The following is a 16,767-nucleotide window of genomic DNA, read 5'->3' on the forward strand; positions in this document are numbered from 1 at the left end:
ATTTTCTGTTTATTAAAGAGCTGGAGAGACAGGGAGACATCCGTTACTGAAAAAACACTCTATAGCAATGATTACTATCAGAATATAGTATTTTAACCTTTTAACAAAATACTTTTTGTTTTAACCAAAAAATATCACTTACCCTATCTTTAATAATAATAATAATCCTGGTCAGCACCCATGTCTTAATTAATTATAACTTAATTTATTTGCTTTATATGCAAGTGATAATGCAACTGACTCAGCCGCCCGCCTAACGAAAGGAGGGATTCACATGAATGGCCGTTTTGCGTTTGCGCAGTTGTGTGTGAACCAAAACTTCCTGCAAAATAGTGGTCCCTAACAACAGACAAAGCTTAACAGTGTGGATTCAAGTGAAGACATTTATTTTCAAACATAGCACATTTACCTCCTCAATGGTAAGGTCAATATGTCGTTTTTACAATTCATAAATGCATGATTTACGATAGATTGAAGGCTATATTAGTGCTGTGACAGTGAATGTGGGGCCATTTCACTCGATCCCTGCTTAAAACTGGCCCCGACTATTATCTGGAGCCTCAAAAAAATTACTTTAGTGTATTATGGGTCAATTGTTCGTTCATTATTTACCGTGATGCGTTGACTGCAGAGTATGTGGAACACGTGTGGCTACGTTTACCGTGTAAACCCCACATGCCAGAAGAATCAATATAATGGCTTTGATACATTTGAAACGCGAGCTATAGATAACGTTACCGTCCCTGGCTAACCAGTGTTGCCATGTCCGCTTGTTATAAGTGACTTCTGGCTTATAAATATTGATACTTGCGGGTCGCGGTTTATGGGGGCTTGTTTCTAAAGTGTAATTGCTTATTTGGGCTTGTTTCCGAATGTTGTTTAAACCAGTGGTGCTCAAACATTTTCATGTCAAGTACCCCCAAATTAATATGTATTTGTCTGCGGACTGAAAATATTTTGTGCCAGGGACTGTCTGTGTACCAGATTTGTATTTAAAATACTCTACTTTTGTGATCCCCCCACCCCATCCCATCCCATTTTCTTTTGAAAATAGCATATCTGCAAGCTCTTGTAGATCGGCTATTTTCAAATAGCCAATGTTAGAAGTGCTCGTGTGGCTGTGTGGTTACTTCTTTTGGGTTTGTTTTCATAGACCTGGTTGCTTATTTCTCTCACAAAATCTGGCAACACTGCTGGCTAACGTTGAGTTCTTGTTTAGTCTATCGGCTAGCTAGCGTGCTACTACTGGTACACATTCATTCCCCCGAGACAATCCTATAATACTCAGTATGTTGACTTGACTTATGCTAGCTAATGTGGTTGCACATCAGAATAATAACATGATATTATATAATAATACATAACATATCGTGGCTAGCTGCACATTAGCATTCCAGGAAATAGTCTAGACCAGTGTTTCTCAAAGTGGATTCGAGAGACTCTTGAGTTCTTTTTAGGGGTATCTAAATCGACCCTTACATGTGTTTTTAACTCTAACAGTGTACAAATGGAACAAAATGAACCAGTTAGGGTCCATTTTGTTGAGGGGAGACCTTGAAATTGTAAAAGTTTGAGAACCATTGGTCTAGAAGACAACCGTAAAAAGCTCACCTTCAGACGATAAGGTTTTACCGTCCTTGGCCGTGTTCAGCTTCAGCGTAATTTGCAAACCAGGTGTGCTAGTTTAAGTTATAGAAGCATTGGTTTACTAACAACGTAGCTCAAATGAACAAGTGTTAATTATTAGTGTTCAAATGAAGCCCCGAACGTGCGCTGGTATTTATACACTGTCAGCAAAAATAATGTATGAATACAGTCACGGACTGTGACTGTCATGCACTAGTGTTCTTCAGTCATGGAAGTATGATTAGCAGAATCATAAGCGAGGCCTTAGTGTGAGGTTCATACAAGAAGTTTAAGTTTAATATTGTCAGTCAGTCTGTTAACAATATTAACAACACAACCAACACAAGACTAGGATGGACATACAGGTCTAGTGCAGCAACATTGCCTAGCATTCTCGACGAGCTAGAGTAGACTAGACAACATACAAGCTAACCACTTAATGAGGAGGTATTGTAAAATGTCATTTATGCAATATGGTGCATAATTGCACTAAATCTACAGCAGGCAAAGCTGTGTAACAATTACAGTAGTTAAATATGATGACATGCCTGCCCTGTACCCATGATAACAATACCAATGATAGCAGAAGTTAATTAACAGACATTTGCCTGTGGTTCTAATAAATGAAGACCTCGATTAAATGTAATTAATGCTTGAGGCTCCTGCTTTAGTGCTTAGCCTAATTCATTTTAGGCCTGTACACCACTATCTCCCTCCCTTGCCAGTTTGGACCAGTTGGGATCCTGCCTTCTGTCTTTTCTGGAGTTTCCAAGAAGACACAAAGATTGAGAAGCTCCAGGGTCATCTTAGAACTGGTCCCACTAGGAATAATCAGGACAGAGTCTGATAGTCTTGCACTCTAAATTCAGCCTTTAAAATGTTGTAAGGTGCTAAACTTGTTTACTATCAGGATTCAGGAGGACAAATTCCATGTAAAAAATAATAGTGACTCTAAAAGTTAAGTGGAATTCAACCAGCCATGGCACCAAGCATTATAACAATTATTGAATACACACAGATTTAATGAAGTGGTGCAATATAGAGTCAGGTTATCTTTTCTTTGCAGAAAAGGCTACTATTTTCTGTCTGACCACCAAAATACTCGCCAAAACCAGAGTGTAGAAAAGAGTAACGTCACGGTTTGATCTCGCCGCAAAGCAGGCTGCTATGGGCTATGGTTCCAAACATTGGAACTATCTCATTGAGATAGACAGTAGCACTTCCGTCTTCCGCATTCCATTCTTACAATGGAAGTCAACGTTAGCGTCATAACTCTCTTATACAGCTCTGGCCAAAACCATGTTAATCAATTATCATTGGTTCTGCAATGTGCATTCTATAGGATCTACTATCTCTCTCGCTTTTTTTTGTCTCTCCCTATTGTCTTCCATCCTTTCTTGTTTCTACAGCCTCTAGCACTGCAGTTGGTCTCAAGTGTCTCAAATGTCCCAATTATCATGTCATTAAAATGTGAACGTATTCTTCGCAAGTTAATTTCAAATAGTAGGATTATTATATTTATTGTCTGGAAGTTCTTACTGTTTTGGAGAATAATTGCTAAGTTCTAACTATAGTAAGTATAGAGGCTAAATGTAAGGGTGGCCTTATTTTCCTCTGAATGTCAGGGTGCTTTTGGGATCATTAATAGAGATCTTGCATAAGCTGACATCTGCTTTGAAATTGTGGGATCCTGTTGATGGCACATGTGAACCATTAACAAGTGCTTGACATATTAGGATGCTTTTGAATGTCGCGTCTGACCTATTTACCGGGTTTTCTCGCATTATGGCAGTTATATAAATGTTCTACCCTGTGGTGTAAAGTAACTAAGTACATTTACTCAAGTACTGTACTTAATTACAATTTTGAGGTATTTGTACTTTACTGGAGTATTTCTTTTTTTTTTTAAATTTATTTGTACTCCACTACATCTCAGAGGCAAATATTGTACTTTTTAGTCCACTATAATTATTTGAAAACTTAAATTACTTGTTACTTTGTAGATTTTGATTATTATATTATTACAAAAACACTTCAGACCTATATATATACTTTGGCAATTTGAAAATAGTAGCTCTAGTCTACAAGCTCACAATGGGTCACTTTGCGATGCGGTGTGAGCTTGTAGATCTGCTATTTTCAAAGAATTTGTAGTTGTGAAATGGGACCTCCTGCATAATGAGTACTTTTACTTTTAATTTTGATGCCAATACTTTTGTACTTTTACTCAAGTAAATTTTGAATACCGAACTTGTAATATTTCTACTAGGGTATTGATACTTTTACTTAAATAAAACATGTGAGTACTTCTTCCATCATGGGTTCTACCTATCTTTCCGTTGTCAGTAAAAGGCCAGCAGTGGCATAAATGAGGTTAGATCTTATCCCTTTAGAGTACCTATTGATACAACAGCTTGTACTTGAACACCTAATGCACCAGGAGAATATAATTCCCTGAATTTAGGTTAGGTCGTGTAAGGAGGCACGCTGCCTTAATCCAACAGTAAACACAATAGTGGTGGTTGGTACTGGTAGGGATGCGATGTCAGTGCCACACGTGCCTCGTCTGCCGATCTTGTGCGGGACATTATAGTGAGTTCCCCACTTGCTGTGTTGTGGGGTAGTAACCATGCCTTGCTGCTGATCACCCACGTGATAACAGGCAGGGGATCCACTCATTGATGTTAGTGTAGGGGTCGGGGATGAAGGGGAGGGGTGTAGCAGGCCACAAAGACTACATAAAGCAGTGAGCCACTGTCCAACTCATTATCTGCCCATGTGTTTTTGACTGTTTGTGTGGATCAGGGTCCAGAAAACCTTCCCAGATACAAAGAGTAGGCTAAACGTGCAGACGTGTTGGGTCGCTCTGCTGCAGAGATGGAGGACTCGCAGGAGCTGCCTGAGATGCCGGTGAGTTCACACAGTTCAAACCCTGTCTTGTCAACTCAAATTAATTGGATTGTAATCGGAGCCTGCCTGATGCCAGGGTCTGATCCCAATTTTGGAGAGTCCTAGACCACCGATTGCTGATGTTTTGACCAATATTTAGTAAAATGCAAAATCTTGAAATAAATTTGAAAAACCTAGATTTGATTGAAGTTTTTACTTGAGAACATTTAACATTTAGCACAATAAGTGACTGGTCATGCCAATATTATCTACACAATATATACGGTATATATTTTTAATTCTCTCTTGGTCCTCACACATGCAACACAACATGTATATGTGAATGCCTTTATTTTTTGCAGGTAAAGAAGGCCAGGCTTGAGTTGGATGTTTCACAAAAGAAAGAGCCACGGTCAGTCTTCCATAATTTATAGGCTATTCCTTCATACGTAAAGATGAAAAACCTCTATGTATGAAATAAGCCTGAGCTCTAGAGCTCAAGCTCTAATTTTGTATTACTGTATGTGTATCAGTTCTATCCCTTTTTTCTTGCCTTTATCCTTGCCTTTTCATCCAAATGCTCTCATGTTGCTAGGAGACAAGCCAAAACTCTTGGACACATCCGGTCGTCTGTTAGTTGGTTAATATTATCTTGTAATTAGCATAGACTAACTAGGTTAGCTATAATCAATCAATTTAGTATGCTAGTCAATAATGGAAAGGGTCATGGAAAGAGAAGCCCACAAGATAATTTCTCCCAGTATAGTTGATATCACCACAATTATTATGGTAACTACTGGACTTTATAGCTAGCTAGAAAGGCTAACAGCTGACCAACAAACAAGGCTTTCTCATTTTGCGTTCAGGAAACAGACCCAAATTACATTGTAGTAGTTGGAGTGTTCACTTTTATTGTTGTCAGTTTGAAACCGTCATATTGTTTTTGCATCTTTCTGGTTTATCTGAGCTAGGTAGTAGATATGGATATTCATATCTGGATTGTTTTTTTTACATCTTAGTCACATCAAAAGTAGACCAATTACAGCTCATGTATTACGTGCATGGCATCACAAAACAGAACCACCTCCGGTCATCATAAACATTATGCATGAGGAAATTCCTGTTGAAGTGAAAAAATTTGGTCAAAACTTTGTTTCATCAGCAAATCTCGTACTTACACCAACATTGTTCTTGTGGTGTACTTTTGTAGGTTAAGTATTTATAAAGATCACTATTTCCTTTTCGTTAAGCAGACAGTTTGTCCATGTAGGGGAGGTCTGTGCGACAAAAAGGCTGTATTGATTATCCAGCCCCATGTATCGATAATTACTGTATCCAGGGCTTAAGTTCTCTTGCACTATACCATGGACATTTATATTTTTTTATTTTACACATCATTTTGGTTTTGTTTTTGACTGGGATACCACTCCGATATTCAGATGTCACTGGATTCCCGCGACCTTTTGATGATTGGGACGAATGACAGCCAATGATATGCTTGCAAATGTTCCCATGCTCTGGGCGGGTGCGTAAGCGAGCCACAGCGCTCCTCAGAGTGGACACAGACGGCTTTCGCTCGCCGGTGCTGGGAACAGAGCTGGGAACAGACAGGACTGCCGCAGCTTGTTTATAAACAAACTATTCATTGTATCCGATAAATAGATCACGTAGTTGTTCAGTATTGATTTAATATTGCATATACAGCCTCTTTGTTTTCGCTGTGTCCACTCTGCCTGCCTGGCGACAACGAAAATTACAACCCGGTATCCCTGTCACACTCATGACATATGTCATTTGTTCTTGTTTGAAGTGCCGGTGATGATGGGAGCCCACCTGTGCTCCTTGGCTCAGCAGAGCAGGACAGGTCTTACTCTGCCCTGTCTTCTGGCCCACTGGATGGAGGTAAGTGGACAATGTGGGAAGACTCCGTTAACAAAGCTCACACCTTCCCTTCGGGATGATGTAAGAGGTTGACAGTTTGCTCCTGATTTACAGAGCAGCAACAGCCATCCGGTCCAGAGAGAGAGGCAGCGCCTCAAGCATGTGGTGACACCATGAACTCCTACACACATTCTGGTATGAAGAGAACTTGAATAATTCTGGGCTTAAAAAACAAAGTTGTGAAAAAAGGAACCTCTTGTATGAACTATGTGTTGTTATTTCATTGAAGTTGTGACCTGCAAAGAGACAGATACAACCGCCGCCTCTGAATATACCTCACAGATGTACCAAGGAAGCAAGTGAGTATTTTGCATACATTTTATATAAATGTCTTTAATTTTGGTTGCTATCCCAATATTTCACAGCTATAAGAACTGTGTGCACTGCTGAACAAAAAAAACACTCCTGCATTGGTGACATACAGTCCGTATATAATTTGCGGCAGTTAATCTGACAGGTCCTTTATTCGCTCTGTCTCTCTCTCGTTATTCCAGCCCAGCTGTGACAGCCTATACCAGCCAGGTGGCTTTCCCTCCTCTGGTCCAATCCACCGTGTACTCTGCCTTCCCTCAAACGGGCCAGACCTATGGCCTTCCACCGTTTGGTTTGTTCCCCCCTTTCTTCCCTCACGGTCCCGCTTAACATTGTATGCTCACTAAAACCAGCACTGCGCCTCTGCCTTTGCTCTATTAGGCTTCAACATGCTTTGGCGCTGTTAATTCAAAGGCTTTAATTTTTTCCTGACACACACACACACACACACACACACACACACACACACACACACACACACACACACACACACACACACACACACACACACACACACACACACACACACACACACACACACACACAGACAGGACTGTACAACCTATTGCCTCTATCTAACTTACTTTCACTCTCTGCTCTTTCCCTTTGTTCCCCTTTTCTTTTCTTTTTCTGCTTCTGTTGCTCTGTTCATCTTCAGGTGCTATGTGGCCTGGCATAAAGACAGAGACAGGGTTGCCTGAGGCTCCCTCTGTTGGCCAGCCTGGGTTTCTCAGCTTCAGCTCCGCATATACCTCAACCCAGACAGGCCAGCTCCACTACTCATACCCCAGCCAAGGCAAGCGGCATCCTCCACCCTGTCTCACAACATCTAGCTGTCGTATGCTTTCCACATATTTTAACCGGACAATGACCCAAATGGACTGCTGGTTCTGCAGGGGCACAGCTCTCTTCCTCTTTCATTTAGCCACTTACAATATTGTCCTGGTGTCAAGCGGCATGCGTTTGATCCGGAAATATAATTGTTTTTTTCCCGAAGCATCTGTCGCTTCAATGTTTGTTTTCTGTCTCCAGGTTCTAGTTTCACAACGTCCAGTGTGTACACTAACATCCCGTCAGCTACAGCTGCCACCACTGGCTCAGCCACTGTGGCACACCAGGCAAGTGTCCTCAAAAGTAGAGACACCTAGATTTTATTCAGTGGAATAAATAAATCATTCTTTGTCCATCTGCTCAACTTTTTACTCCCCCCCCCCCCCCCCCCCAATATGTTTTTTCCTTTCCATTTGTAGGAATTTAACAACTATAACTCTCTAGGACAGAATCAGTTTCCTCAGTACTATGCGCCACCTCCCAGTTATGCACCAGCTGGTCTGCCCAATAGTGATGGCCATGGTGCCAGTGTGGGAGTGGCTGGGTATCCAGCAGTCAAATCGGAGAACACTGCCTCAGCCGGGCTCCCTAACACTACAGGTACTTGGCATTTTTCTAGAAACTTTCCTCATTTATGATGGCTTTCATGTTACGTCCAACATGTGACATGTTGTATTGTTTGTCAACATATTCTATGTATTGACTTTATTTAGTATCAGGTTTGTTTTTCAAATGTATTTCAATTTATTTATTAATTTTTTTAAATTAATGGCAAACATGTTCATTTCAACCTCAGATGTGTCCCCACATGAGAACCTCCCAACAGGCGTTGCCCTTCCGACGGGTGTAGCCCTTCCCACGGGGGCCAGAGACCAGGACGAGGCAGCAGGCAGGAACTCTGTTGGAAAAGCCAAGGGCAAGGCAAAGAAGTCAGATAGTTCCCCAGCTACAGACAGTGACCTGGAGGTAACTGTGTTATTTGTAATGGCAAAGACATCACTCCTACACGGTGTCTTTCATTAAAGTGCAGTTTTAGATGCACCATATGAGCGTCAACACATGTACACGTCATTATCTATTTACTTAGACCCTCCAGAAAAACACGATTATGCGATCGATTGCATAATTCATTGCATAATCAGCCAAATGGCGCAGATTATGCAGGGGCAATTTGTTTTCTAAAAGGGCGCATATTCACCGCAATAATCGCATATTTCCGCGCAGAATATGCAGTGCTCGCTTGATTTCACAATCCCCGCATTTAGTGTTTATTGTAATTTTGTTTGAATGTTCTTTTTAATTTAGGGTCATGTCATGTGGTCTACCTGCACAGCCTTTGTGATCTACTGGTAGATTACAATCTGCCTTTTGGGCACCCCTGCCATAGGGTGTAGGAAAATAATTTTTTTTAAATCAAAACGCATATTTTTTACAAAAAAGTTCCTGCAATTTTTGCAAATTCCTGCAATTTCACCGCATAAATTCACATAAAACCCCTGCATATTCCATTGCATAATCAAGTATTTTTGCCCGCAAGATCAAGGATTTTTGCCCACGTTTTTCTGGAGAGTCTAATTTACTGCTTTGGTTACATATTGTACATTTGAATATAAAATGTTCTCATCTCACTTTTTTTTTTTTGCTTTATTATTATTATTATTTTTATTGTTATTATTTAATTATGTCCAAAGCTATTACATTCCCAAACGTACCTGAATAATTGGGTCAATGTTGGCCAAATGCAATTGTGTGCAATAGTCTTAGATTTGGCTCATAAAGCTATCTTTTCTCCAGGCATTATTTACAGCTAGACTTTTCAAATCAATCCACATTTTACCATGTACCATTGCAACAAAAGCACAATTACATTTTGTGTGTTTTGCCTATCTCATCTAATCAATAGGCTAAACATGCCAGACCACAGATATGATCCTTTTTAGAGGATATCTTTTTTTAATTCTCAAATTCAAGACTGCAGTGATATTGGTACAAAATCAGCAGCTTAATAAGATTTTTAGCTGTGTTTTACTTTTGGCTATAATAATAGATGGAATAGAATAATAGATTGTGGAAGGAAAATGCAAAGCATTTATTTTTGCACATGAAATTATTTTAAAACGTGTCCAAGCTTTAAGCAGTTAAGTTTCTTTTTACTTCCATCTTGTAGCGGATATTTCTATGGGATCTGGATGAGACCATCATTATTTTCCACTCACTGCTTACTGGCTCCTTTGCTCAAAAGTTTGGCAAGGTTTGTACCTCTGAATAACTCACAATTATATAAAGCCTCCATCATAACACCATAAAATGACAAACTTGGGTTCCATTTGTGTGAAGAATGTATGTTGTTTGTTTTTATTTGCCCAGGATCCAGCCACTGTGCTGAATTTGGGCTTGCAAATGGAAGAATTGATCTTTGAGCTAGCAGACACCCACTTGTTCTTCAATGACTTAGAGGTACAGTGAGTCGTACCCTGCTTCGGAATGCTGCAAAAAAAACTCCTTGTTTTAGTAGGCCTGAAACCACAGTCAGATAGAATGTAGCAGCCTTTATTTGAATGAAATGAAATTGAAATGTAGTGGTGTGTGTGTGTGAAGAGGCATCAACACTGTCAGTCAGCCTATCGCAGCAATTCCTTTTGAGTTTTGAAGTGCTTACTCTTCATCCCAAATGCAGTGAGGAGATTGAGAAAAAGCACCTTTTTAAAGGTGCAGTAAGTGTTCAGTAACAGCGGTCTCTCCAGCTCTTAAGTGAACAGAAAACACATAAATCGAAAGAGACTAAACCGGTTGGGCACCGGCCTACTCGGGAATAATGTAAGTCGGGAACGATGCAAGTTTGAAATGTATTCCCCACCTGATTATGCAATACCCGTTGTACCCGTCTGTGTCCCTTTTATGCCCATATTAAGCGTGCCAACGTGTCGTCACCAGCAGAAGGGGCAAATCAGCCTGCGGGGGCGAGGCATTGGGCGTGGCATTGGGCAATGTTAAGTCAACCTGGTTTTTACCCCTCAAAGATGTCCGCAGCTACCAAAAGACACTTGTTGACGCCCCCTTCAGGATTTTTGGCACGCTCTATATGGAGATTTCTGTATCTGTCTGTCTGTGTCCCTTTATAAGAAAAGATGACACAAAGAACGAGATTTAAACTGGAACGCTATAAGATAGAAGCTGATAAATGGGTACTCTATTGATTGGATGAAATTGGCAAGCCGCCTGAAAAAGTGCTGGAGAGAAGTGGAAACCCCTGTTTATGAACAAACACTATTGCAATGAAGGGATGTGTGCAATGTTTAATTTGTGAAACAAAAAATAACTCTGTTAAAATGTTTTCCTCCCAAGGAGTGTGACCAGGTTCATGTGGAGGACGTGGCCTCTGATGACAATGGACAGGACCTGAGGTGCGCCTCTTTTGTCATTACTCTGCCAGGTTAATCACTTAAACCATAGTGTCTCTATTTGTCGAACATTCTGTGAAAATAGCAGATCTACAAGCGCAGTGCTTGTAGATCTGCTATTTTCGCATTGTGAGCTTGTAGATCTGCTATTTTTGGCTAAGACATGGTGTTGAGGGAAAAACTGTCAACTAGGGTTTAAGTGGTTAAACAAACAGTCAATACAGTAAATCTTATGTTTTATCATGATTTCACAAACCTGTTTCCACACCGTTTACCCTCCTTAGTAATTATAACTTCTTGGCGGATGGCTTCAATGGCCCCAGTGGTGGAGGGCAAACTGGTGCCACCACAGGAGTACAGGGAGGTGTGGAGTGGATGCGCAAATTGGCCTTTCGCTACCGGCGGCTAAAAGAGATCTACAATGGATACAAAGGGAATGTCGGAGGTGAGATTGCTTAATTATTTGGATCACTTGAGTGATGTTTGCTGGAAACACTTTAGGCTGAACTCTGAAATGTTGACTCATGTATTGTGTTTACCAAACAGTGGCATAATCCCTAAATGTTGTGTTTGTTATGGAAACAACATTTATTCTTAATTACCCACCATCTCTGATAGTTGTATCAAAAGGTCAATTACTTCAGCTGTTGATATATCGAGGCTGTCCTCTTGTGCCATCTGCTGGCTGATATTATAAATGCATGCTGATCCCCAGGTCTGTTGAGTCCTATGAAGAGGGAACTTCTCCTGCGGCTACAGTCAGAAATCGAGAACGTGACAGACACCTGGCTCAGCACAGCACTCAAATCCTTGCTGCTCATCCAGTCCAGGTCAGCACAGGGGAAGGTTATTGGCATATGTGTCATTATTGACTTGGAAGATATTAATTAAAATAGTTAATAATACCCATGGTTGCCGTTGGGCTGTATTTTCTGGATAAACTCCAAATGAAGAGTGTAGATAATAAAACCATGGACATGCTGGTGAACTTTCTGGCGTCTGGTCACACCCACCATTAATGTTCCCCCATGTTGTTTATCAATCCAGCGCCACTGAATAATACCCATTACTGTGTAGTATGTCTATTGAATTATACCAAGGGAGTCTTTTGTTTGAGGGGTTGTCAGTCACAGCACCAGATACCAACTAAATTCCTTGACTGAGACTTTTTGCAGTAAAGTATTTTCTGACTACTGACAGGGGCAAGTGTATGAATGTCCTGGTGACTACCACTCAGCTGGTTCCAGCTCTGGCCAAGGTGCTACTCTATGGCCTGGGAGAAGTCTTCCCCATCGAGAACATATACAGCGCCACCAAGATAGGTAGATTTAACACACACACACACACACACACACACACACACACACACACACACACACACACACACACACACACACACACACACACACACACACACACACACACACACACACACACACACACACACAAAACACAGAGTTCATTTAACACACACACACACACACACCACAAAACACAGAGTATTAATCCTTGTCTTACATGACTGTAAGACATGACGATAGTTCTTTAATTTACACATCAGTTTGGAGGGTGGTTTATGTATGTCAAATTTATGCCTGTTGCTCTCATTCACATAGGGAAAGAAAGCTGCTTTGAGCGGATCGTCTCTCGCTTTGGGAAGAAAGTAACCTATGTGGTGATAGGAGACGGGCGAGATGAGGAATTTGCAGCAAAACAGGTAAATAAAACAACAAAAAAACAAGTCTAATAATGGCTTCCATGTGGATGTCGAACTTCCTGGGGCACGTCTATAATGTCAGTTGTCTATGACGTATGACTCTGATATTTGGGAAAGGTTTCAGCCGGAGCCAACCACTCTTCATTAAAACCATATTGTGTCTGTTTGGGAAAATTCTAATTGTTATGCTGAATAATATATCTGAGGCTGATTTGCATTGGGTTTTTCTTTGCAGCACAACATGCCTTTCTGGCGGATCTCCACCCATGGGGATCTTGTGTCCCTACACCAAGCCCTGGAACTGGATTTCTTGTAAAGCAGTGGGAGTGGGAAATTGGGAAAGGGCGGGTGGCCTGGATGTCAACACACTAAAAGGGAACATAACATTTTAGTTATCTCTCTACTGGCTTGTGGAGTAACAGTAGGTCTTCAGAATCCCTCATAAAGCCCTGCAATTACAGTTACACGCGCATCACAAGCGTATCCCTGCTCTCTCTGGTGACCTTATAATTCCCAGCGGGATGGTAATGTACTGAGGTGGACATTTGGGTCGGTAGTGATTGTGGGAAGCAGACTGGATGTACAGTTTATATAGCTTTTCGTGCCCAGAAATCTCCCACCTCTACGGCAGCTAACCTCTTTAAGGCTGAAAACTGGCACTGACTGGGGCATGGAAGGCAAGGCGCCCACCTATTTGTCTGCATTCTCCCTGATTCTCTTTCTGTGTGTGTCCTTTTTTATTTTTAATATGTATACGTGTGTAGCTCAAGGTCCCAGAGGATGCCATTGTCCATCTGGTTTCTCTGTTGATGTCGGAATAGAATCAACCAAAGGAACTGACTGGTGATCATTCTGCACTCTTTGGTTTTTATTATTTAACTTTTCTCTTTTCACAGTCCTTTGTGAAGGAAATATCACAACTCGAAAATCTATTTTTTTTCCTAGTTTATTTTGCACTCATTCCCAAGCTTGAAAGCAGTGATGTACAATGTTGCAGTTGAATTACTGAGCTGAGATCAGTGATTCTCCTTGTTTTTTTTTAATAGTATAGTCACATAATCAGATTTTTTTTTGGTTTTGTTTTGTTTAGTTTAACTCCTTGACTAAAGGTACTGATAGTGTTCTCCTTATTAACCATGAGACTCCCAACCCCATGATCTGACCAAACCAGACCATCAGTCAGTCAGCTGTCTGACCTCTCCACTGTGTTGCAACAACAGTCTGCTGTGGCCTTAGGGGCTTTAGACCAGTGGTTCTCAAAGTTGGGTCATTGAGGGGGGTTCCAGGGGGCCACCAGCAAAATTAGTTTATGTAGCCTCATAATCATTTTGATTCTATTTTATAATTTGGCTGTTCAAAAATACCCGATCTACACGCTCTCATTGTGAGCTGCCATCTTTGAAGAATTATGAAAAATCTTGAAGTATGAAAAATCTTCAATAGTCTCCCTGACACAAAATATTTCCAGATGGGGGTCCACGGCTAAATACATATCAATTTGGGGATCCTTGACATGAAAATGTTTGAGAACCACTGCTTTAGATCTCTGCACTCTGGGGTCAGAGATCTGAGGACTGGAAGGAACCAGCTGTGAAGTTTGTGCATGTTGAGGATCAGTGGCTGTTGTCTAATATGTCTACTACTAGACAAGCCAAGGTATTGGACATTCTCTAAATCTTCTGGTGTTACTTTGAAAGCTGGTACGGTACAATTTCTTGAAAATAATCTTGGAGTATTATGTATGTATGATGGAGAAAGCCTGTCCTTCTATTGTGTCCATTGTTCCTAAGTGCAAAGCCCTAAGTGTCCTTCATTTCGTAAGAGGAGACTTCTATTGAATAAGCAAAGGGTTTGGATGTAAATTAATCGCACAATTGCACACAAATTGTATTAAATAAAAATGGATTTGTTGGGTGACAGTTGTTGGATAATAGAGCATTAGAATAGGGAAGATATGAATAGACCATGCTATCAAACACCTTGATAAACTATTTTTAGGACTGCCTCTTAACTCTTAAAAAATAAATAAACAGGTTATTCCCTGGGAAATGTTATGTAAATCTCTCGCACAACAAATAATCACAGTATTCACAAACGCATTAGTTTTAAATATTCAGGGTGGAGAGTTAATTAGATTGGGTGGAGCCCATTCAACTATTTGGGTGTGTTAACCAACAGAAATACATGTAGTCCACTTGCAGAAAAAACATTTCTTTGTAGGTAAATTTAGATTTGCACAAAATTCCAAATACTTTGTTAAATGTATTCTTTTTTCAGCATGATGTTCTTTTTAACCCCCCACCCCCTCCAATGTTCTTATATCCAAAGAAATCATTTTTAAAACAGTCAGTTACTTTTTAATGACAGGGTAAATTTTAAGTGTGGACCATTATGCCTTATTTATACTTTGTTGTGTGCCGGTGTCACACACTGAAAATAGCTGATCTACAATCTCGCAACATGTTGCATTGTGAGCTTGCAGATCTGCCATTTTCGGTGTGTGACCTGTTGCACAATCAATTATGGATCAGGCAGTAGTTGGTTAATTGTTATAATTTGCAATAGGGTGGCACTTGGGGATATTCTCTTCATTGTTCTTGACAGCTACTACCCCAAAAGTAAGTTAGAACTCGTACAGCTGTGGATTTTACACAGATTCTGGCATCATCGGTCACTTTGATAACCCCATGCCCTTGTCATTAAATGTCATTGGTAAACACAAGGGATGACTGTGCAATACATTTCTAGCTAGTACTAATGGTCAGTGACTGTATTTCAAGAGGTTAGATTCACCTGAGGTAGCTGGTCAAGAAAGCTGGAGGGGGTCAACTATCCCTGGTTTGTGTGAGACTGACTGAACAATACTGAGCCTGAGGAAAATTTTGCATTTACAGTACAAACATGCAGCTTGACCATTAAGAATGTGTATTTTTTTTATTTCCGTGAGTATTTGTTGTCCTTTCTCTTGCGTGACTGTACATATTTATTTTGTGCCTTTAATCTTCATCTGTATACACATAATGTGTTTAATACATTAAGGTTATCATCACCGTTATGTCAGTATCATGTTATTATCTGAAGTGTTATTTTACTTTTTTTTTTACTTCATACTTTGTGCTGCCAAGGCTTATTGTCAGCTATATTAGGTTAATTCATTTTGATTTGACTGTGTTGTTTATACTATAATTATTTTCCTGTGAAATTATCATTGCTCAGCAATAGTTGTCTGCTTTGAAATGGAACCCCCTCTTGCCTTTTGAAAAGGAAATGGCATTGTTTTGTTGCTGTGAAATGCTTGTTTCGCTTAGACAATCAATCTGTTGAATATGGTATGTTGAATAAAGTCCACAATATCCTCATATGATGGCTTGTATATCACAGGTAATCTCATGCTAAGTATGATTTTTGTTTAGTTCAATGTTGTACTACCTAAATGAGTCAAAGGGAAATAGGCCTATTCTGAATGAATCATTTGTGTCCTTTAGCAAGGTCAATGCTGTCCTACGTTTTATAAAGTTCAGAGACTATATGCAATCTTTACATTGTTTTCAAATAATCATGGGGCTTTGCCTAATTTTTTTTTCTCTACTTGCATTTGTTTCCTAGTTGGTTATACTAGTTATACTTTTGTGTCTGCATGTCAGTCTTTCGTGTAAACTGTCATGGCAATGGACATTTGACCATGCAATATTTATGGGTTTTATGCTTTAGATTTTAAAATTCTCTGTTCTTTTCGATGCCAAAAACTGTATTTTTTAAATGTCATGTCTGTTTTATTTGTTCCCGTTTATTTTATTTTAAATGTCTTTCACCTCATTTTTCACCGAGCTGTGAGAGCACATGGTATTGTAATATTTGGCTCAACATGACCCTCTCAATGCTGTTCAAATACTTAATGATTATGGAATAGACATCATGTCCCCACACTTGCTGTTTGGGACCAGAACACTTTATGGTCCAACATGATTTTCCTGTGTAGTGAGGACACAAGACGATGTAAATAAATAATTTGAAAAAGGTTTGACAAATGCATAATTTACTTATTCATTA

General features: G+C 40.0%; 1 protein-coding gene across 2 annotated transcripts; it reads left to right on the forward strand.

The window, feature by feature from the left end:
• The first annotated feature begins 279 nt into the window (after nucleotides 1-279).
• eya3 (EYA transcriptional coactivator and phosphatase 3) lies at nucleotides 280-16,721 on the forward strand. Of its 2 annotated transcripts, XM_080443190.1 has the most exons (19): nucleotides 280-419; nucleotides 4,432-4,536; nucleotides 4,878-4,927; nucleotides 6,326-6,417; nucleotides 6,511-6,591; nucleotides 6,686-6,755; nucleotides 6,951-7,060; nucleotides 7,427-7,564; nucleotides 7,801-7,886; nucleotides 8,019-8,199; nucleotides 8,396-8,565; nucleotides 9,767-9,850; nucleotides 9,967-10,056; nucleotides 10,945-11,003; nucleotides 11,285-11,445; nucleotides 11,716-11,830; nucleotides 12,201-12,322; nucleotides 12,617-12,717; nucleotides 12,953-16,721. In XM_080443190.1, the coding sequence occupies exons 2-19, from the start codon at nucleotides 4,504-4,506 to the stop codon at nucleotides 13,031-13,033; spliced, it is 1,824 nt and encodes a 607-aa protein (XP_080299316.1). In that variant the 5' UTR covers nucleotides 280-419; nucleotides 4,432-4,503; the 3' UTR covers nucleotides 13,034-16,721. The 2 variants fall into 2 exon arrangements, with proteins under 2 accessions (XP_080299316.1, XP_080299317.1); XM_080443191.1 differs by lacking the exon at nucleotides 7,427-7,564 and having other exon boundaries at nucleotides 12,953-16,718.
• Nucleotides 16,722-16,767: the final 46 nt, after the last annotated feature.

This window comes from Gymnoscopelus braueri (genome assembly GCF_963280865.1).
Source record: "Gymnoscopelus braueri genome assembly, chromosome: 11".
Taxonomy (NCBI): domain Eukaryota; kingdom Metazoa; phylum Chordata; class Actinopteri; order Myctophiformes; family Myctophidae; genus Gymnoscopelus; species Gymnoscopelus braueri.